This window comes from Neoarius graeffei, chromosome 23 (genome assembly GCF_027579695.1).
Source record: "Neoarius graeffei isolate fNeoGra1 chromosome 23, fNeoGra1.pri, whole genome shotgun sequence".
Taxonomy (NCBI): domain Eukaryota; kingdom Metazoa; phylum Chordata; class Actinopteri; order Siluriformes; family Ariidae; genus Neoarius; species Neoarius graeffei.
In genome coordinates, this window is record NC_083591.1 from 23,986,500 (window position 1) to 24,009,953 (window position 23,454).

The 23,454-nt window shown below is 40.1% G+C and overlaps 1 protein-coding gene across 1 annotated transcript in view; it reads right to left on the reverse strand.

Annotated features, from left to right (window-relative positions):
- Nucleotides 1-2,453: 2,453 nt before the first annotated feature.
- LOC132871187 (HERV-H LTR-associating protein 1) overlaps nucleotides 2,454-23,454 on the reverse strand; it is a 29,137-nt gene continuing 8,136 nt past the window's right edge. Inside the window, exons 3-13 of the mRNA XM_060905294.1 lie at nucleotides 22,608-22,688; nucleotides 20,297-20,380; nucleotides 20,077-20,160; nucleotides 19,877-19,960; nucleotides 18,720-18,776; nucleotides 18,495-18,572; nucleotides 17,214-17,576; nucleotides 16,489-16,497; nucleotides 10,255-10,447; nucleotides 10,013-10,095; nucleotides 2,454-2,518 (exon numbers count right to left, since the gene is read on the reverse strand). Coding sequence (XP_060761277.1) covers nucleotides 2,475-2,518; nucleotides 10,013-10,095; nucleotides 10,255-10,447; nucleotides 16,489-16,497; nucleotides 17,214-17,576; nucleotides 18,495-18,572; nucleotides 18,720-18,776; nucleotides 19,877-19,960; nucleotides 20,077-20,160; nucleotides 20,297-20,380; nucleotides 22,608-22,688 — 1,160 coding nt within the window. The 3' untranslated portion in view covers nucleotides 2,454-2,474. The remainder of the gene's footprint in view (nucleotides 2,519-10,012; nucleotides 10,096-10,254; nucleotides 10,448-16,488; nucleotides 16,498-17,213; nucleotides 17,577-18,494; nucleotides 18,573-18,719; nucleotides 18,777-19,876; nucleotides 19,961-20,076; nucleotides 20,161-20,296; nucleotides 20,381-22,607; nucleotides 22,689-23,454) is intronic.

Genomic DNA, 23,454 nt, shown 5'->3' on the forward strand with positions numbered 1-23,454 from the left:
CTGTGTCTTAGTATTCTTGGTTTTTGTTGCTTTCTTTTGGACTTTGTGGATTTTGTTTTGACCTTTGGATCTTCTGAGTGTTTGAGTTTTTGCCTCTTCTTTTCTGAGTTGGATTTTGGACATTGAACCTTGGGATATTTTTATTTTTGTATATCTTCTGAGCTTTTGGATTATTCTTTTTGTTTTTCCCTTGGATTGTATATATTGTAAATAAACTGTTTTTGATACTCTACTTTCGCCTCACGCCTCTGCACTTGAGTCATCCCCCTGGTGGCTTAGTGGGGGTTTGCTGGATTATCACACCAGTGACCTGGGTTCGAATCCCAGCAAAACCCTAACAAAGCCTTTTTGTTAATAGTTGTATTTGGTAAAGGAATAGATCTGGAGGGTCCTCAGGCATAGAATGTTTTGGTAAACTGGGATGTATGGATGCTGTCAGCCCCCCACTCACTTGCTCACTCAGGTTTGCTGACAGTGTAGTGGCTGGCTGCTTTATATACCGGGGCGACCTCGTGTCTTTGTTACCTTCTGGCTCTCCCCTTTTAGTTATACTCTCAGTTTTGTCAGAGTCCCTGCTTGCACTCAGCATAAAACATATACTGTTCTTACTCATTAGGTGACACTGGGCATACCTAACAACCTGGGTTTTCTCTCTTTTTCTCCCCTCCCCCTTTCACTCTGTCTGTCCCTTTGAGTTACATGTCGATCCTGAGACTGAGATGCTGACTACTTCTGCTCTTCTGACCTGCCTGATCCATCCTGATGCCCTACGTCTAGCTGGAGCCTCATCACATTGCTCCTGTGGAGGACGGCCCCATATGGACAGTCAAAAGTCATACTTGGAAGATGGCTCTGGACACTTACAGTAATACTTTTATGTCTGAGAGCTTCAGTTTTGAAGAACAGTTTTGCACTCAAGTTTCCATCAATAAACAGTTTATAACTTCAACAAAGCAGACTTCATGTTAAAACTATAATGAATTTCCTGGTTTCACAGTTATACTTTGTAACTATATAGGACACTGTTATAGAAGCAAGTTATTTATAATCACATTATCTGTTATGACCCAAATGAGGACGGGTTCCCTTCTGAGTCTGGTTCCTCTCAAGGTTTCTTCCTCATGTCATCTGAGGGAGTTTTTCCTTGCCACTGTTGCCACAGGCTTGCTCATTGGGGATAAATTAGGATAAAATTAGCTCATCTTTAAAGTCTTTAATTTTCTGTAAAGCTGTTTTGCGGCAATGTCTATTGTTAAAAGCACTATAAAATTAAACTTGACTTGATGTGACATGGCATCCACATTAAAAGCTGCTGCAAATTCTGGGAAGTGGAGTCTAGAGGGCAAGCAGGTGCAGATGTAACACCACCATATTTTACAGTTGGTTCTTTTCATTATAGCCATCTTCCATTTTATGCCAAACCCACCTTGAGTGTTTATTGCCAAAAAAGCTCCATTTTTGTTAAATTAGACCATAGAACACGGTTCCAGTCAAAGTTGTAGTAGCATTTTGCAAACTTCGGGCCCTTATGTTTGTGGTTAACTGACAGAAAAGGCTTTTTTCTGGCATACCTTCCAAATAATCTGTTGGCATAGAGGTGGCATCTGATGGTGCTTCTGGAGACCTGGAAACCCCAAGATTTAACTGTTTCTCGTAATTCACTAACAGTGATCCTTGGGGATACTTTTTTTTTTTGACTCTCTTACAATCCTCCTCACTGTACATGGGGCAAAAATAAAACTGGGTCCCCTTCCAGGCAAGTTTGTAACAGTTCCAGTTGGTGTCCACTTTTTTGTTATTGCCCTAACAGTAGAAATGGACATTTTCAGGTGAGTAGCTATTTTTATAACCATTCCCTGACTTATGGTCAGCACACTTCTCCCTCATTTGGTTTGTGTGTTTTCTTATCTTTCCCATGTTGAAGGGTTAGTAAGGGAATTTGGCCTCTGTGTCATCTTATATTTGTCCCCCAGTTAATCAGGAAGTCATGGATTACAGCTTAAAAGTTCCTACACACTCCAGTCAACTAAAAAATGTACAATTTAAATGGGAAACATGCTTCAGTTACATTGTGTTCACTATATTTTCACAGAGGTGCCCATGTGCTTTTGTTGAAAATAATTACAGTAGTTCTTGTTTTTGTTTGAAGGATTTGTTTTTCTCTGAATAAATGTATTTCAATTAAAGGTTGGATTTTTCTCATGTTTTTCAGTGTGAAATGAAGCTACTTTACCAAAAGTTAGATATTTTTCTAATCAAATTACAATTTATTTAAGTATATTGGGCAAGAAGTGACATATAAAAGCAGTATAACTAAAATTGCAGTGGTGATTTTAATGGTAATATTCTGCTACAGTATCAATACAATTTTGCACCTCTCTCTCTCTCTCTCTCTCTCTCATTCTCAGAGGTGAAAGGGTTCAGGGATTTGGTCTGTTGCTCAGAAACAGTCTTGCAAGGACATCATGTTCTTCTCACATTTTAACACACATCTTCGCCAGGCACTTCTGCTTCAGACCTGTGCAAGCGCATGTGTTTGAGAAAGAGAGACATTAATTAAATTAAATCCACCAATTAAAATGGTTTTGAAGCTGTGGCTTCCTGTATTACACACTGTAATATGTCATCCTCAAAGCACACATTCACATAATCATGTTCTATCTTATTGAGTTCCAGTTATACGTACGTACACACACACAGAGTGTGAGTGAGTGTGTACCTAAACTGACCTTAGACATCATTAGTCATGCCTGGTGTTGTTTAATGAAGAACTCCCTGTGGCTCTCTCAGACATACACTTGTATGTGCTCAGTTTCCTACACATCTTAAAAAACTCAAATACACACACACACCTCTAATTTTCTTTTACAAGGTATGTGACTTTTGTGCATGTGTGTCTGGCTGATGAAGTGAATTTTGAGTTGTATTCTTAGTAGTCAAGGGAATTAATTCAAGCAGAGGGCAAAAAAGAAGAGAGGCTTAATTACCTTTGTCTCATAATCTGTCGCAATGCAACTATGCTGCAATGCCCAAACTATTGCTGATTTCTCTCCAAACTATTGATGATTACCTATTGTTTGTGACACTCTGCCTGTGTTTTTAGTATCAAGACAAATATATCTTATTCAGACAATAAATATTTTCATTGTAATGAATGTTTTTAAAAACAGTGTATGTGTCACTTCATTTTGCAGAAGCTGTGTGTTTCTAAATATGGCTTAAAATTCTCATAGAGCACTATAGTAAGTTGCATTTTTGAACCTGCAGGAATCTGCAAAATTTGTGTTTTGTTTTATGTTGAGATGAATGGGCAAAATGTATTATGTCATAAGTGATCTAAATTTAATAACTGGCTTATCTAAAAGCTGTTCAAAGCATATGAAAGTGATTGGAGGCAGTTATCAGTGTTGGGCACGTTACTTTCAAAAAGTAATTAGTTATAGTTACTAGTTACTTTTCCCAAAAAGTAACTGAGTTAGTAACGGAGTTACTTTGTCATAAAAGTAACTAATTACCAGGGAAAGTAATTATTCCGTTACATTTTGTTCCCCCTCAAAAAAAATCAAATTCAATTAGTGTAATCATAATAAAAGTGAATGTTAAATGTGTTTAATGACTGAAATGGACACTTAACAGAACCAATTAGTAATGTTATCTACACTATATTAATATGTTTGTGGGACAATGTGAGATAAGACATATATCAAATGTAATATATTTTTGTAGTTATTAAAATTATGTTACTAATTACTGGCCACTGACGAGGACAAACGCTTTGTTCCTCGACATAATGTGCATTGCACGTAAACACTCTTGCCTTTTATTTCAAGTAATGAAAAGTAATGGCTGTATTTCCAATGCGAAAGCGCAGTGCTGGGCTGACCGCTCGCCATCGCTGGGTCTTCCGATTGAAAGAGCGCGCAGTAGTGCAGTAGGCGTGGCCTACCTACGTCTGTTGTCCAAATCTACTCTGATTGGCTTACTGTGCCGTTGTCTCGTGTCTCCCCGCCCCACACTAAAGCAGAGTAAAGAAAGGCTGAACGAGCAGCGTGCCAGATGAGAACAGCTTTAATAAAGTAACGCATAGTATTTTATTGTAAGTAACGTGAACGGCGTTATAACGATATAAAAAGTAATTAGTTAGATTACTCGTTACTAAAAAAAGTAACGCCGTTAGTAACGCCGTTATTTCTAACGCCGTTATTCCCATCACTGGCAGTTATACAGCCAAACACTGGGCTTTAAAATTATTAGAGAACATTAATATTACACTGTAACAACAGCGAGCCAGCAACCCTAGTGCACAACCACTCAAGCACTCCTAACCATGCTGCCACAATGGTGCTGAATGGACAGCCCCAAACCTGGATTCTGTGGTATGGCACCTCCTCAAGATCACTCTTCAGTAGTCCCAGCTTTCCCACAAGATGGCACCATTCCATTCCAGCACACCCACTGTCACTATTCTGGCTGACTGGAGCTCTTGTGCTAGCCCTGCCAGACTCAGGAAGCAACATCACCCTGGCTCATTTGTTGGCCTTACTTGTAGCTCTCCAACCTTGTGGAAACCTGGAAGTGACCTGCATATATGGGGATGTGAGGGAGGTCCCTGCCATGGAGGTCCAGGCAGGAAGTCAAAGCTACTAACCACTGGGCTCATCCCAGATCTGTCTGTGGCCCTGCTCTGAGGGAGAGACTGGCTAGGGTTTTCCAAACCTGCACTGGATAAGAGATTATGAACCCCAAGGTGGAGAAGACAGCCACAATGTGCTCTAGCCCCAGAAGGTGAGTCCAACCATCCTGTTAACCCTCTCTCTGTTGTGTCTAATCTAATGGCCAGAGAAGGGAAATTTGTGAGGGAGCAAAAGGTGGATGGCAGGCTGAAGCATTGTTGGGCTCTGGTACTACAAAACAAAAGGGAGAGCTAAAACTCCAGCCAGGCACTTCCCATGGCCTACTTCCTTGTAAATAATGGGTTCTACTACCACTGCAGCTGCCATGGCAAATCCTGTGATCTCTTTTTTTTTGTGCCCTGAACAAAAATTGACACCATCATGCACTCCACACTCACCTGTTAGGAGGCCCCTGCAACCCCATTACACCCAGGACTGATTTCACTAGCCAGGCATGGAACCCAAAAGGCATGACTTCTGCCAGCAGTGTCCCCAATGCCAAAGAACATCTCCATATAAGCTAGCCATGGCTCCACACATGCCCCTACCCATCATCAGGAGCCCTTTCAAGTGGGTGAGCTGGTAGGAACTGGTAAGGCCACTCCTAAAGTCCACCTGTGGCCATGAGTATCTTCTGGTAATAGAGGACTACATCACCAGGTATCCTGAGGCCATCCTCCTCTGTAATGCCACATATAGGAACATTGCCCATGAGCTGGTAGTCCTCTTCAGCTGAGGAGAAATCCTGAATGACTTACTCACTGACCAAGGCACTCCTTTTATGTCCCAACTAATGGTGGACCTGTGTCTGCTGCTGCAGGTCAAACATCTCTGGAACTCTGTCTACACTCCAGACTGATGGACTCATTGGAAGATATAACCACACCCTGAAAAGCATGCTGTGGCAAGTGGTGGATGAAGAGAGCTGCAGCTATGACCTGCTCTTACCCTACATGCTCTTTGCCATTTGGGAGACTCTATAAGCCTCCACTGGTCCACATGGTTCAAGTTCCTGTTCAGACAAAGACCCAAGGGCCTTCTAGGCAAGGCCAATGAAGCCTGAGAAGAATAATCCTCTCCCTTCCACATCATTATTGAATTTGTGCAGGGCATGCAGGAGTGGACAGAGTGAGTGGCCCCCATCATGAAGGAGCACATGCAGGCAGCCCAGAAGGAACAACAGTGGGCCTATAAACCATCCTTCCCATCCCTGAGAGATCCAGCCAGGGGATTGTGTGATGCTGCTCCTCTCCAGTAGCAACTGCAAGTTCCTCACCCACTGGCAAGGCCCCTACAGTATATCATCATTGAGAAAGTGGGTCCCTTAAACTACCACCTGCAGCAGCCAGATAAGAGAGCAACAGAAAAACTTTATCATGTAAAGCTCTTAAGAATTAATTGAACCAGCACCAGCACTCTCAGCCTCCTTTGTCCCACTCATAGGTGCTTTGGAAGGAGAGCAAGTTCACAAGCCTACTGTTGGCTTCTGATCAGGGCTGTGTCTCGCTGCTTGTGTTGCTTGACCTTAGTGCAGCATTTGAGACCACTGATCATTCCATTCTTCTGGATAGGCTAGGAAATGTTGTGGGAGTTAAGGAAACGGCCCTCTTCTGGCTCAGGTCTTATTTAACTGATTGCTATTAGTATGTTGATGTAAATGGTAATTTTTCTAGACATACTGAGGTTAAGTTTGGTGTTCCACAAGGTTCTGTCTTGGGTCCACTGCTTTTTTCTTTATATATGTTACCTCTGGGTGATATTATTCATAAACATTGTATTGGTTTCCACTGTTATGCTGATGAGACACAGTTGTATGTTTCTGCAAAACCAGATGAGAGACACCAGCTTAATAGAATTGAGGAATGTGTAAAGGACATTAGACACTGGATGCTTATTAACTTCCTTCTGCTTAACTCTGACAAGACTGAAGTACTTGTACTCAGACCACATGCAGCTAGAAGTAAGTTTTCTGATTACATAGCAACTCTGGATGGTCTTTCTGTTTCTTCACTTGCATCAGTAAAAGACCGGGGTGATTATTGACCCCAGTCTTTCATTTGAAACTCACATTGATAACATTACCTGGATAGCTTTCTTTCATCTCAGAAATATTGCTAAGATAAGAAATTTAATGTCACTACACGACGCAAAAAAACTAGTTCATGCTTTTGTTACCTCCAGGTTGGATTATTGTAATGCCTTACTGTCTGGATGTTCCAATAAGTGCATAAACAAGCTCCAGTTAGTTCAAAATGCAGCAGCAAGAGTCCTTACTAGAACTAGAAAATATGACCACATCACCCGTCTTATCCACACTGCATTGGCTCCCAATCAAATTTTGTATTGATTATAAAATACTACTATTGGCCTTTAAAGCACTGAATGGTCTCGCACCACAGTACTTGAGTGAACTTCTGGTCCTTCATGACCCACCAAGCCAACTTAGATCAAAAGGTGCAGGCTATCTGCCGGTACCTCATATAGTGAAGACTACATCAGGGGGCAGAGCCTTTTCTTACAAAGCCCCACAGTTATGGAACAGCCTTCCAAGTAGTGTTCGGGAATCAGACACAGTCTCAGCGTTTAAGTCTAGGCTGAAAACATATCTGTTTAGTCAAGCCTTTTGTTAATAGTGTTTATGAGGTAAAGGAGTAGATCTGGGGGTTCCTCAGACATAGAATGTTGTGGTAAACTGGGATGTATGGATGCTGTCAGTCCCCCACTTGCTTGCTCACTCGAGTTTGTTGACAGTGTAGTGGCTGGCTGCTTTATGTCCCAGGGCTCACTCATGCCTGTGTTACCTTCTGGCTCTCCCCTTTTAGTTATGCTGTCATAATTAGTTTTGCCAGAGTCCCTGCTTGTACTCAGCGCAAAATGTATACTGTTGCTACTTATTCAGGTGACATTGGGCATACCTAACAACCTGTGTTTTCTCTCCCCCCCCCAATCTGTCCCTTTGAGTTACATTTCAATCCTGAGATCGAGATGCTGACCTCTTCTGCTCCTCGGACCTGCCTGATCCATCCTGATGCCCTGTGTCTGGTTGGTGTCTCATCACATCGCTCCTGTGGAGGACAGCCCCATATGGACAGTTGAAAGTCACACTTGGAAGACGCTCTGGACACTTACAGTAATGCTTTTATGGCTGTGGACTCCAGTTGACTTGCTAACTTTAGGACTGCAGTTGTCATGAACAGTTTTGCCCTCAAGTTTCCATCAATGAAGAGTTATAACATCAATGGAACTGACTTTATGTTAAAACTGTTAATGTTATAGTCATGTTGTCTGTTGTTGCCCAAATGAGGATGGGTTCCCTTTTGAGTCTGGTTCCTCTCGAGGTTTCTTCCTCATGTCATCTGAGGGAGTTTTTCCTTGCCACCATTGCCACAGGCTTGCTCATTGGGGATAGATTAAGGATAAAATTAGCTCATGTTTTAAGTCATTCAAATTCTGTAAAGCTGCTTTGCAACAATGTCTATTGTTAAAAGTGCTATACAAATAAACTTGACTTGACAAGGGAGAGGAACTCATGCCAGCTCAGAAACAAGAGCTCAAGGAGCTAGAGGACCAGTCTGGGGATATGTTCTCAGTGGAGCCCAGTTGGATGCACATCCTCCAACATGACATCAAAACACCTCTAGGACTGGTAATCTGGCAGTGGCCCTACTGGGACCTGGAAACCAAACATCAAGCAATAGAGGCAGAAGTAGCCCACATTGCTCCACGGTGGCATAATTGAGGAGTCCACCAGCCCCTTTGTCCAACCCCTTTGTCATTGTCCCCAAGCCCAGCAGAAGCCTATGTCTTTGTAACAAGTTTAGGAAGCTGAACCAGGTGTTGGAGTTAGACAGCTATCCCATGCCCCAAGTGGATGACCTCATCAATAGCATAGAGTGAGCTCAATTCATACCCACACTGGACCTCACCAAAGGCTACTGGCAGGTCTTCCTCACTCCCACCTTCAGACCACTGGTAGTACATGATTCTCCCCTTCAGCCTCCATGGGGCCCCGGCAACCTTCTAGCATCTAATGGATGTCATCCTGTGGCCCCACTGACACTACACTGCTACATACCTCGATAATGTGGTCATCCACTCTTACACCTGGCAGGACCACATGCACCATCTCAGAGAGGTACAGAATGAACTCTGCAGGGCTGGGCTAACAGCAGACCCCCATAAATACCATCTGCGGCTAACAGAGGCACAGTACCTGGTCTACCATAATGGCCAGGGACTTCTAAAACTGCAAAAGAAGATTGAGGCAATCAAAAACTATCCCCAACCCAAATATAAAACAGGTATGTGCCTTTTTGGGATTGGCTGTATATAACAGGTGATTCGTGCATAACTTCTCCTCTATAGCCTCTCCCTTTAAGCCTTGACCAGGAAGGGAGAAGCAGACAAGCTCCGTTAGACACCTGAAACTGGGGAAGCATTCCAGGCTCTCAAGACAGTCCTCACCAGCTACACATTGCTAAGGGACCCAGACATCACCCAACTCTTCTTGGTACACACTGATGCCTCTGGGACAGGCCTGGGTGCAATGGTCTCTCAACAGTTTATTGGAGAAGAATATCCCATAATCTTTTTGAAAAGAAAACTGACCCCCATCAAATGGCGCTATGCCACTGCAGAATGAGAAGCCCTCACCCTTAAGTGGACCATCAACGAACTGCAATATTATCTAACCAGACATAATTTTATTCTTGTAACTGCTCACGCTCCTCGACAGTGGATGGCCAAGGCTAAGGACTCTAATAGCGAATAAGCCAATGGTTTCTCTATTGGCAGGACTTCTTGCTCTGGGCCCAGTCTCCAAGGACAGCAGTCAAAGGACAGCTGGCTCAGAGCTGACATTCAGAATGCGAAGATTTCAAACAGACACCCTTTTTATGTTCTCACAATATTTTAACATATATTATTTGATAATGTGTTACTTATGGTAAAGGAATATATATGTAAAACCTAATACTAAATGTCCCATGAGTATAAATTTACTTTTTTTGTCCCCTTCATTTAGTCATGAGTATGTAAACTTTTGCATTTTTTAAAATTATTATTGATGAATTTTCTTTGAAATAAAAGCACTCTAAATTAAACCTATAAGTCACTGAAGTATCTTGTTCTTTTGTGGGACAGCAGTGAGATTTTAGTTTTCTTAAATCTTAGCCTTCTGTAATCTTCAGGTGTTTTGCCTGATTGAGTCTGCTGTTTGTCTCTTCGTTGGCATTTTCTTTTCAGTCTGCTGTTAATTCATTTTATGCTGTTGTTAGTTTGAAAATTTTTTAGAACTTTTAGCTTTTTTTTTTTTACTTTACTTTTTTTTTAGCACTTACTCTTGGAGTAGGTGACTCTTTTCACACGACTACAGATCTCCACTGTATGCCTTTCATACCAAAAATGACTGTCTGTGCAATACCTAGAGAGAAAAAGAGAGAAATTATCAACATTCTCAGGTGTACGGTAAAAATTGTTTGTGTTTGTGGCTGTACCCTTGAGGCTGTATGAGTGTATGATGGAGAAGTTTTGCAGTGTGCTTTGTGTATACATGTGTGAGAGGTATGTATATGAATGTTACCTCTGCAGACTAGTTTTCTGGCTGAAACCTCTGCAAACGCACTGGGAGAAAAACTTGCACAGCTCAAACACACATGGCTGCAGCTTTTTTGTGCTGATTGTCGGACTGTTCGCACTCGGTTCTTCATCCAGAGTTTCTTTCTGGTCCTCTCTCTGAACTCGTCTGTACATAAGCTCAGATCGCCATGGGCAACCTGCCAGAACAGCACAGAATCTCCCATAGCAACAGAAATGTCAATCATGTGCATATATTTAATCTCTTGCTCTTGGCATGGACAAAGACATAAACAGTATAAAACAGAATTTCATTTCCTGCTTCAGGGGCTAATCTCACCTATATATTGTAAAGACCTGCAGTTCCAAGAGCTGCAGCTGCAAACACAAAGACTGTTCTGTGCTCATCACAGGGCCCCTATTTACAATAAAAATCATTCCAAACATTTAATTCCTTTAAAAGTCTTGACTTATTCTATTTGGTGTCACCATGAGGAGGATGGGTTCTGGCTCAAGGTTTCACTCTCAGAAGTTTTCCCTTGCTACTGTCACCTCTGACTTGCTCATTAAGGAGCTACAAGTCCCATTTCCAGAAAAGTTGGGATATTTTCCAAAATGCAATAAAAACATAAATGTAGGATCTGTTAATTCATATAAACCTTAATTTAAATGACAAAAGTTTTATTGACCAACTTAATTGTATTTTGTAAATATAAATGAAGTTAGAACCTGATGCTTGCAACACACTCAAAACAAGAGTTAAGCCAGTATCTCACTGGGCTGTGACAGCCTGCGACTAGTTGAAGACACAACAATTGCAATAAAATATGCAAATTAGCATCAATTTTCACTTGGAATCACACTGACTTGATATTTGCATATTTTATCGCAATTGTTGTGTCTCCAACTAGTCGCAGGCTGTTGCAGCCCAATGAGATACTGGCTGAACTCACACTTCCTGTCTCACAGAAACTGACTTGAGAAGGGTTTGTGACAGCTTTGCGACACCAGCGACGCATTTGTGGCTATTTTGAGAGAAATTTTGTCACACAAATTTTTTGAACATGTTCAAAATTTCAGCGACGAAGGAGCGACATTTTGCGATTCATGTGAGAAAATTGAGAAGCCCCGCGAACGTTTCAAGACACTTTTGAAACTCTCTCACAAATGACGTTCGCAATTTGTTGCAAGCTGTTGCAGCCCAGTGAGATACTGGCTTTATCAGGAGATGACATACCCACCCCCCACCCCCCTGAAACCCCACTCCAAATTTTCCTAAGTTGAATTGATTGCCATGGAATCAAAAAAAAATTAAAATCACAGAAATCCCAAAATGTCAAAAGGCACAGCTGCTCTAGTTACTTGACATAACTGTCAGCCTTCATAAAAAAAATTCCTAATAATTTCTGAGTTATGCTCTGGAAACTAAAAATGTTTACAGACAGACAGAGCGATAGCTACATCCCCCGCATTATATGCTGGGAGGATAAAAAGTTGGGACGGGGTAAAACAAGACTGAAAAGTTTATAGGATATTCAAGTAACACCATTTTTGAAGATTCCACAATAAACAGATTAATTGGTAATAGGTGAAGTTATCATTATTGAGTTTAAAAGGATCCACCAAAGGCTCAGTCTTTGCAAGCAAGGATGGGTTGTGGCTCACTCCTTTGTGCTAAAATTCGTGAGAGAATTGTTAGTCAATTCAAAAAGAACAGTTCTCAACGCAAGATTGTAGAGAATTTAGGTCTTTCAAAATCTACAATATATAATATTGTGAAAAGATTCATAACGATGACCATGGACTGTTGAGCAGCTGAAGTCTTGTTTCAAGCATGAATGGACAAAAATTCCAATTTACAAACGGCAACATTTAGTATCCTCATTTCCCATACGATTAAAAAGTGTTATTAAAAGGAAATGTGATGTAACACAATGGTAATAATGCCTCTGTCCCAACTTTTTTTGAGTGTGTTGCAGGCATCAAATTCTAACTTCATTTATATTTGCAAAATACAATTAAGTTGGTCAGTAAAACTGTTGAAAATCTTTTCTTTGTGCAATTTTCAGTTAAATAAATCTTCACATGAATTAACAAATCACAGATTTTTGTTTTTATTGCATTTTGGAAAATATCCCCACTTTTCTGGAAATGGGGTCAGTATAGACTGCATGTTGTAACTAAAATGTCCATGGAAAGACAACACTGTGATGGCCCCTGCTTTTATCTCACTAGTGTAACTAGAAGAGTCTATGCTTTTAACTAGCAGACGTGTCTAATTCCCGCACTGTAAAAAAAGAGGCTATCAATGAGCAGCACTCTTATGAATTGGGATTAAACTCATTATTTCACCAGAAACGAGGTAAGTGACTGCATGTGTATAATATACACTATAACCTGCTGAATTTAAGCCATGCCAGTGGAAATGTACTCTTTGTGCTTCAGAAGTTATTTTCAGTGTTATTTTTTTTTTTTTAGTGCATGACTGGAAAAGCTATGAAGTACTTGTGCCCCCTTGTGGGCTCCCGAAAAAATATTAGTCTATTTCTCATTGCTGACCATCACACAGATATACACATACAAACAAGCAACTGGGTTGTGAAAGAAAGAGAAAGAGATAGACTGATGTATGTATGTGTGCATTTTTAATGTGCTTTTACACTTTTCTGACCCTGCCACTTAAACTTCTCTCCAGGGGTGTCTGACAGCACTGCCATGGGCACTATCACTACCAACATCCTGTTTCCACTCAAATCAGACTAGCACTATAGAAGCAACCACATTCACCCCACCTGGGCACCACCAAACTGTCACAGCTGTTGCTTTGAATTGGAGACCAAAGATAAGTTCCAGACATATAATTCAGCTGAGCTGATCTTACTGAGATTAGCTAACATTTGTTTTTGTCTCAACCAATAATAAACTAAGTTTGGTTTAGTTGCAAATTACACTCAGAGTTCAGGTTAGGTCCAGGTCTATAAGTCTCATCTCATTATCTCTAGCCACTTTATCCTGTTCTACAGGGTCGCAGGCAAGCTGGAGCCTATCCCAGCTGACTACGGGCGAAAGGCAGGGTACACCCTGGACAAGTCGCCAGGTCATCACAGGGCTCACACATAGACAACCATTCACACTCACATTCACACCTATGGTCAATTTAGAGTCACCAGTTAACTTAACCTGCATGTCTTTGGACTGTGGGGGAAACCGGAGCACCCGGAGGAAACCCACGTGGACACGGGGAGAACATGCAAACTCCGCACAGAAAGGCCCTCGCCGGCCACGGGGCTCGAACCCAGACCTTCTTGCTGTGAGGCGACAGCGCTAACCACTACACCACCGTGCCGCCCCAGGTCTATAAGTGATACAGAAATTTAGTTATACTAATACTTTGGCCAAAATTCAAAATATATTTTTGCACTGTTGACCTGTCTCAGATGGTACTCTTCTGGTCCTCATTTGGACAAGACCATAGGGCATCCCATTTCTCCATTTGGGGAACAAAAACAGATTATCTCTGATGCTCATGGGTGCTCTCTGTACCCTCTTAAAGTCTTCTTTAAGAATGGTCTCTGACCACACACCTCCTGCAATTATTAGGAAGGACCATTAACAGGATGGATTTATTAAAATCCCCATGAAATGGCCTGAGAGCCATAATTTGAATCCACATTTTGACATATTTCCTGAAACAGAGAGTCAGAGTGATGGTGTGGTGAAATGATTGACTAATCTACAAAATGGCCAATCGCCATCAAGATATTACACCTCTGTTGAATAATAAACTTGGCAATAGCTTATCAAACAAGCTAAATATGAAGAACAGTGAAAGGTTTAAAAAAGGCCTTTTTCCAACTATGGAGGATTTCAAAACACCCATTCTTGTTGACTTTAATGAAGGCAATGTTCTAATCTAGATAATAAGACACCATGTGTTTTTGGAGTTACAGGTTTGATCTGAGGTCTACTGACAGCCATGGTGACAGTCATCACCAGGGTGCATCTGATGTCTGAATGGTACAACATCAAATCAGAAAAAGTTGGGATGGTATGTTGAACTTGAAATTAAAACTAAAAGCAATGATTTGCAAATAATCTTTGACCTATATTATATTCAAAACAACACAGCAGCACATTATTTGATGTTTTACCTCATGCATTTTATTGTTCTTTTTTTTCAAAATAAACACATACATTTTGATTCTTGCAACACATTAAAAAAATTGGGACAGTAAAGCATTCACCACTTTGTAATGTTGCCATTCCTTCTCATAACACTTACAAGATGTTTAGGGACTGAAGACACCAAGTGATAAACTGTTTGAGGTGTTATTTTGTCCCATTCTTTCTGCAAATAGTTCTTAAGATCTGCAACAGTATCGGGTTGCCATCATATTTTTCGTTTCAAAATTCACCACACATTCCCTATTGGAGACAGAGGAGACAGACACCCTCTCCTTCTACAGCTATGCCTTTGTAATGTGTGCAGAATGTGGTTTTGCATTATCTTGTGGAAATATCCCGGGAAAAGATGTCATCTTTAAGGCAACATATGTTGCTCCAAAATCTCAATGTACTTTTCTGCATTAATGCTGCTGTCATTGCTGCCATGACGGACCCTGGCTTTTGGGCTTGTTGCTTGTAACAGTTTGGATGGTCCTTTTTGTCTTTGGGCCAGTATACACATCACCCATTTCTTCCAAAAAAGCCTGGAATACTGATTCATCTGACCGCAATACGTGTTTCCACTGTGTGATGGTGAGATGCCTGTGAGATGGCTCCAAGCACAGGGAAGTCAACAGTGCTTCTGGACACAATTAACATAAGGCTTCTGTTCTGCACATTAAAGTTTTAACTGGCATTTGTGGCCATATTGTAAGGCCATATTGTAGTACTTGACGAAGGTTTGCCAAAGTAATCCTGAGCCCATGTGGTTATATCAGCTATAGATGAATGATGGTTCTTGATGCAGTGCTGTCTGAGGGATTGGAGATCATGGGTGTTCAGCTTAGGTTTGTGCCTTTGCTCTTTATGCACTAAAATTCCTCCAGATTCCTTGAAGCATTTAATAGTATTATGCACCAAAGAAGATATCTTCAAATTCCTTCCTCTTCGTTGAGGAACATTTTTTAAACATTTCAATAATTTTCTCATTCATTTGTTAACAAACTGGAGATCCTCAGTCCATCTTTGCTCCTCAAAGACTTAGCTTTTCCTGAATACTGATTTTGTACCAAATCATGATTAAACTCATCTGTTGACATGACCTGTTTCATATCACATCATTATTTAATTGTTTTACCTCATTACTAGCCCTAAATTGCCCCTGTCCCAACTTTTTTTGGAATGTGTTGAATACCTGAAATGCAGGAAAGTATGAGGGTAAGTCAAAAAGTTCTAAAACAGATGTTATAATTTCAAAAGGAATTCAAAAGAATTCAAAAAAGGAATACAAAGAAGGAATTCTCTGATGGAAACATCGCTTGCAGAAGCGTTTAGACTTACATGGAAGATATGTAGAGAAATAGCTTTGTTATTTTCATAAATAAAGATTTTTTTCATTTGTCTTAGAACTTTTTGACTTACCCTTATATGTATATTAACAAATTAAATGAAGTTGACCAGACAAATACATGAAATATCTTGGGTTTATACTGTCTGCGATGAAATACAATTCAAAGTAAATTTAGAAATCAGTTTTCTTTTTTTATTAATTTGCATTTTCCACTTTTTTTAATTTGCTTTTTCCATACCATCCCACCATTTTTCTGGTTTGAATAATGACACATTGTCTTTAGATGTGAGAGGGTGTCAGACCTTGGTCTTTTAAAAGTCTTGTCAGAATCTTTTCGAAGTCGACTAGTGTATGGTTAGCTTTACTTTTACGCTGCCCTAGCAGTATATGAAGACAGAATCATGTTCTTGATCAGTCTGAGCAAGATGTTACAATATTGAATGGCCCCAAGTTGGTAAAACACATCTTTGAAAATGTGCCAGTCGCATTACTCAAAATTAACTTGCTCGAAATGAATAAACACCAACCATATTGACTCAACCAAGGGATAGTTGAAAAAGGTAATAGTGGGCAGGAAGAAGCACAACCAAAAATGCACCATGTTTGACAGCAACTGGTTGCTACTGTAGAACAAGACTTCAGTCCTGGGGGCAGGGCAGAAAGCTCTAAACACAAGACTAGTACAGCATGACTCATAAGAAAATCTAACAAACTATAAAATGAAACCATGAATATCTACAAAACTATTTTTAGGAATACTATTGTACTTGTGTCCATAACACTAAAGAACAGGTATAAAAAGCTTTACAACACCCATTTTGATTTGAGCAACACTTTCAGAGCAGACAGAAACAAGGCGGGTGCAGCACCATCAAAGCCAAAAACTGGGGGGACAAATAAATAAAATAAAGTGTCTTTCATTATGTTTTGTCATTAAAAAAATTGTCTTTGGGCAGCATTAAGGTTATGAGTTATGCAGAAAAAAAATTATGATTAACTTGCTGCTTCCATCATTTGATATATTTACTATTACATACAAGTACCTTATTTTAACATGCATCCTTTGTCTGCATAAGCTTTCTGTTTTGTTGAACTGATAAAGTAACTATAAACTGCATTAATTTCCAAGTGCAAAACAACAAAAGCTTAAATTTCATTGATCAATGGAAGAAACTGACTGCCACTGACTTCATTAATTCTCCACTCATATTGCTGAAATGTAAGACACTCTGAAAGCAATGATCTGAAAACAACAGTAGACACCATTCTGAATGGTTCTAAGGACTATCCCAAATGCTCACTATTACACCATCAAGCCAGTGAGTACTTGAAAACCTTAATAAATTCATCCAAGTTGTGTACTTTGAGGAGGAACACATGCCAGGACCTTAGGACATCATTTGGAACAGGGCCTATAATAGATCAAATATGCTTGCCTGGTTTGTCTATGCGAGGGGGTTTGCTAGTAGCTGGACTGGTTTTTGTTGCAGCAGGTTTGACAGGAATTGTTGTTGATATTTCTGTTGCTGTATCAGCTGTTGTTGGAAGCACTGAAGATGTGGTTGTCATGGAAACAGTGGAGTGTGAAGGTTGGGTGGTAGTTGTGGCTGGTGGTTCAGGTGGAACTGAAGTGCTTCTGACTGGCGATGTTTGAGTTGCTGTTGGAACAGTGTCTGATGTTGGGAGGAGAACACTAACAGGCACTGTTATTGTCAGAACAGTTGTAAGAGCAATACTAGTAGTATTCAACCCAGCTATCGTGTGAACAGTGGTTGGCACAGTTAAAGTGGTATAAGGTGTAGCTTCAGTGGTGGGGGTCATGGTTGAAGAAGTCACAGAACCAGCAGGGTGTATGGTAGAGGATGATGGGAAATCTGCTGATATAGCTGTAGAATTTAGAGAACACTGAAATTTTAGCATTAGTCCCTTTTGTCTTAAAAGGCCTTGCACTGCTACACTAAGACCTAGAAACCTAATCTCACATAAATTATAGAAATTGCCAAATGACAAAAAGCAATTTAATTATATTTCAAATAAATTAAAAGAAAGGTTACAAATTAATTCCTTTTATTAACTATGAATATTCATGCAGATTCGTGATGAGGGCAATACTGACAGACAAACATGTTTAAGAGAGGTTTAAATTGTTAAATATGAATCAGAGCTGTATGTATTTAAGACAGTTATGGAATACAGAAGCAGTTCTGGATATAATATATGGCCTTAAAGTGCAGGGGACAGAAACCACTAAGACTTATACTTCAAATTAAATATCAGATTTTTTTTTCATTTTTATATAAATTATCAGCTTTCTTTCATTTATTGCAGCAATGTTTGTGAAACACATTTTGCAAAATACACACAGATATGAAGGGATTATTACTTATGATGTGCACTTGTATATAATGAGGTGTCATACTCAAAATAAATATGTACCTTAAGTGGCCATTTTATTAAGTATACCTTCTTTGTACTGACATTCATTAGCTAATTTGTTAATAAACCTAACAAATTGGTGCATTTAAATGTATAAAATAACTGACTGTAGCCCATTTGTTGCTAGTTTGTCAGGCCCCCCTCTACCCCATCCATCAGTGGAAAGGGAACATAAATAGGGCCACTAGATATTATTTGACTGGTGGGGCATTCTAAGTAGAGTAGTAATACTTACGTTTTTGTTTGTTTGTTTGTTTGTGTGTGTGTGTGTGTGTGTGTGTCCGTGTCCACTTCTGTACCTGTGTGTGTATGCTCTATGATGGTCTGGTTGAAAAGTGGAGGAACAGAATCCCACAGCTCAGGCTGATCTCTGTCTAAACGCACACCCAGAGAGAGAGAGAGAGAGAGATGATGATGATACTAAAATATCCCACACTGAACTGGACACTGATCTGTAGAGCTATACACAGAAATGGATGTGTGTTGAATGTGTCGGTATTTAAGTGGGTGGTATAGCTGACCTGTTTTTCCAGCCATTACACACATGTAGATACAGTCTGAGCTCCCCATCTGGCTAACTGCATCAACAACAGGAAGGACTCAATGCAAGTACAGTAAATAAAACAAAACCACAAGCGGCAAACTGCTGGCTCCAAGCAAATATTGCCTCCAGTGACCAGTTCTTGAAAAATTACATAGAAAAATAAAGAGACCATTGATGAAAATACTTCTCAAGCTCTGTCATGATAGCTCAATTCTAATTATGTGAAATGTCTGCTTAAAGCTCATTGGTTGGTGGCAGGCATGTTTTTTTGAAGTAACCCAGTAATAATTAAAAATCCTCTTATGCTCTACATTAGCACACCAATGTAGTACACCAAACTTCAGCTTGATCTGACTTTTGGTTCCTTAGAAACAGCTATTTGAACTAGCACATATTATTTCAAAATCTAAGTGGGCAGAGCTTAATAGTAATAGTCAAATTTCAGATTGGTTTCGAATTATCCAAGGAATTAGATGCAAGAAAATTTTTGTCTCTAGGGCTCAGGGTTCCTGAGATATGACCGAAACACACACAATGTTGTGCCATAGCACCACCATTAGGGCAATTGGGTCCAGCTTGCCTGACTGAGTAGTTTGAGGGAATACTGCATATTGACCACATAACATGTTTCTATGAATTATTGCATGATTTTAGGAGAGAAAAATAAGAATAAAAAGAGGGTAAGAATAAGAATGACTTGAGCAAAAACAACAGGTTTTGAAAGCTTTTGGTGCTTGGGTACCTGTACAGGGCTACATGTTTACACACACGCACGCACAGAGAGAGAGAGAGAGAGAGAGAGAGAGAAAGAAAAAAAGAACACAAACTGACATACTTTAAACTTCTAGAGATTAAAACACATTCACTGTTCACAGACAAACTGGATTCCTAAACATTTAAAGTACAATAAAAAGAAAGGGGTTTCTTTTCAAAGTGAAAATTTGCAAACACAAAAACCAGACATCAATATATTGTCAGGATTGTGAAGTAAGCATAAAGTAAGAAGTTTTGCTAATGCACAGTTGTGCTGATTCATTCATTACAAAGCTTTCTTACATCTTTTACAGGTGCTGGAAACTGATTACTGGTGTGTGTGTGTGTGTGTGTGTGTGTGTGTGTGTGTTTCTACCTAACCTGAGAGAATAGAGCTAGATTTAAACAGCTCCTGCAGGTAGCTAGTTGAGTTCCCCAACACGTCCAGCAGTATGGCTGTAAAACCTAACACACACACACACACACAGAAAGAGAGAGAGACGTAAAACCAACCCAGTCATATCAAGCAAATTGTATAATGGATCTTAATGTGATACAGTATGTTTCATAACAATATTAACCTGTGAGGTCATTGGTTTTGTTTGTCACACAGTAGCAGTATCTCAGAGGAAACACACTGGTCTCAATGTCCTGATAACCGGAGACTACACACAGAGAGAGAGAGAGAGAGAGAGAGAGAGAGAGAGAGAGAAATCAAGCATGTCATGCAATAACTACACAGAAGCCTATTCCTTTTTCACCTCAGGATGAATACAAGCAGCCAGAGATGATTGCATTTACTGTTGTAGACCAGCAGGGTGATTTTGTGCAGTTCAAGAGAGCTGTGTGATGTCACACTCACAACAGAGAACAAATGCTCAGAACCTGAAAGAAAGCACGCGCGCGCGCGCACAAACACACACACACACACACACACACACACAGAGGTAGAATTTACTAAATCGTGAATTTCTGTCCAAGTTCAAAGTGTTTATTGTCATATGCACAGTAAGGACATGTCCTCTTGCACAATGAAATTGTTAGTTTGCTGTCCACCATGAATGCCAATTACAAATAAATAAATAGGCGGAAGAAGTAATACAAAGTAAAGGCAATATAGTGCAAAAATAAAAGAAAAGAAAAGCAAAAGCAACAAAAACAAAGAAACACCCAGTATAGTACAAAATAGGTAGCGTAATACAAAAATAAGGCAATGATCAGACATAGCAGCAGAAGGGCAGTAATGTGAGAATGTGCAAACAATGTAACCAGGTGTAAACAGTCAAGGAAACAGCAGCAAAATGGCAGTAATATGCAAATATGTGCAAACAATGTAACCAGATATAAACAGTCAAGGAACAGCAGCAAGAGGGGCAGTAATGTGCAAATGTGCAAACAATGTAACCAGATGTAAACAGTCAAGGAACAGCACCAAAAAGGGCAGTAATGTGCAAACAAATGTATACAGATATAAACAATTAAAGGACAGTTTACAGGGAGGTAGTCCATGCTTATAGACTCCTGTCAGCTGTTTAGGAGTCTGATGGCGGTGGGAAAGAAAGAGTTCTTTAGTCTGACAGTTTTACATTTCACACTTCTGTACCGCCGGCCTGAGGGTAGAAGTGTGAACAGTCCGTGCTGGTGGTGGGTGGGGTCTTTGAGGGCCCCACTAGCAGGTTACCCAGGCATTGCCTGGGTTTTGCAAAATACTGGGTTGCCCCCAGACTTCCATGTCAAATTTGGAGAAGATCCATCGAGAAATGGTGATGTTAACCCAAGACAAACAAAAATCCAAACATCCATCACCCAGAGGCCCACTGGGGATCCCCTGGGGCCCAAATATGGAATTTCTGAGTTCTGTCAAATTGTGGCTAGTGAAGATCTGTTGAGAGTTTGTGTTGATAAATGAAACATGAAAGGCATGGAGGGAGGGGGTGGGTGGATGTTGTGCCCCCCTGAGACCTCCCTGGGGCCCGTACATGAATTTTGTTTATATCTGCAAAATTCCGGGTCATCCCCGGACCTACTTGCCAAATTTCGTGAAAATCCGTCGAGAAATGGTGATGTTAGCTCAAGGCAAACAAATAAACAAACTTTGCCGCTTATAGATAGATAGATAGATAGATAGATAGATAGATAGATAGATAGATAGATAGATAGATAGATAGATAGATAGATAGCCATATAACTGGCTGAAATTGGGTTACTTATTTTTCCAGCAGCAACTAGTAGTATAAAGTGCTCTTTCATTTTCACTGTATGTGAAGATGAAAATATCAATCTTACTGATGTTCCCAAAATATCATTAATGCTTGTTGTTGGACTGCCTTGGAATGTTAGCATTTTTGCTCATTTTCTTTCTTCTTGGCTATGAGAACAACATTACAACAATGTAGGCTGACTAAAATACCCAACCCTATTGGTATGAGCCTGGAGGTATAGTGATGTGTGTGTGTGTGTGTGTGTGTGTGTGTGTGTGTGTGTGTGTGTGTGTGTGTGTTTCCATGAGTTTACAATAATGTTGTGCTATTTTGGAATGTCTTTGTCTGCTTTAGCATTACAATTTCCCTTGCAACTAAGGGGCCCAAATCTGTTCCTCCATGACAATGCTCCTGTGCACAAAGTGAGGTCCAAAAAGACATGGTGTACCCAGGTTGGTGAAGAAGAATTTGAGTGGCCTGCAGAGAGCCCTGACCTCAACTCCACTGAACACCTTTGGGTTGAACTGGAATGCTGACTGACCCCAGGCCTCCTCACCTGACCTCAGTGCCTGAACTCACTAATGTCTGTGTGGCTGAATGTCAAATTCCCACAGCCATGCTCCAAAATCTAATGGAAAGCTTTCCCTGAAGAGTGGATGCTGTTATAACAGAAAAGGGGAACTAAATCTGAAATGGAATGTGTAACAAGCACATATGTGATGTGTGATGGTGAGGATGTTGTCCACATATTTTGGCCATATAGTATAATTCATTGATCATATGAATTATTTATTTTGGGCTGTAAGCTGACAACAAATCTCTCTCTGTCTCTCTCTCTCTCTCTCTGTGTGTGTGTGTGTGTGTGTGTGTGTGTGTGTGGGTGGGTGGGTAGAGGGTGGTGGTGTTATTACCTGCATGTGAAGCATTAAGGATTGTGTTTATTAATGGAGTCAGGTCAATGGAACCAGGGTTGATGTGTTCTACAGGAATTTCTGTCAGAAACAATACAGCAATGATTATTATAATGCAGGCATTCAGTTTTATAATATCAGCAATTTGCTGTTTATTTATCCAATTATTGTAAATGTATTGTAATTTTAATGAATTATGTATTTCATAAAGGTATTACATACATATAACCCCGATTCCAAAAAAGTTGGGATAAAGTACAAATTGTAAATAAAAACGGAATGCAAAGATGTGGAAGTTTCAAAATTCTATATTTTATTCAGAATAGAACATAGATGACATATCAAATGTTTAAACTGAGAAAATGATTTATTTAAAGAGAAAAATTAGGTGATTTTAAATTTCATTACAACACCACATCTCAAAAAAGTTGGGACAAGGCCATGTTTACCACTGTGAGACATCCCCGTTTCTCTTTACAACAGTCTGTAAACGTCTGGGGACTGAGGAGACAAGTTGCTCAAGTTTAGGGATAGGAACATTAACCCATTCTTGTCTAATGTAGGATTCTAGTTGTTCAGTTGTCTTAGGTCTTTTTTGTCGTATCTTCCGTTTTATGATGCGCCAAATGTTTTCTATGGGTGAAAGATCTGGACTGCAGGCTGGCCAGTTCAGTACCCAGACCCTTCTTCTATGCAGCCACGATGCTGTAATTGATGCAGTATGTGGTTTGGCATTGTCATGTTGGAAAATGCAAGGTCTTCCCTGAAAGAGACATCGTTTGGATGGAAGAATATGTTGCTCTAGAACCTGGATATACCTTTCAGCATTGATGGTGTCTTTCCAGAT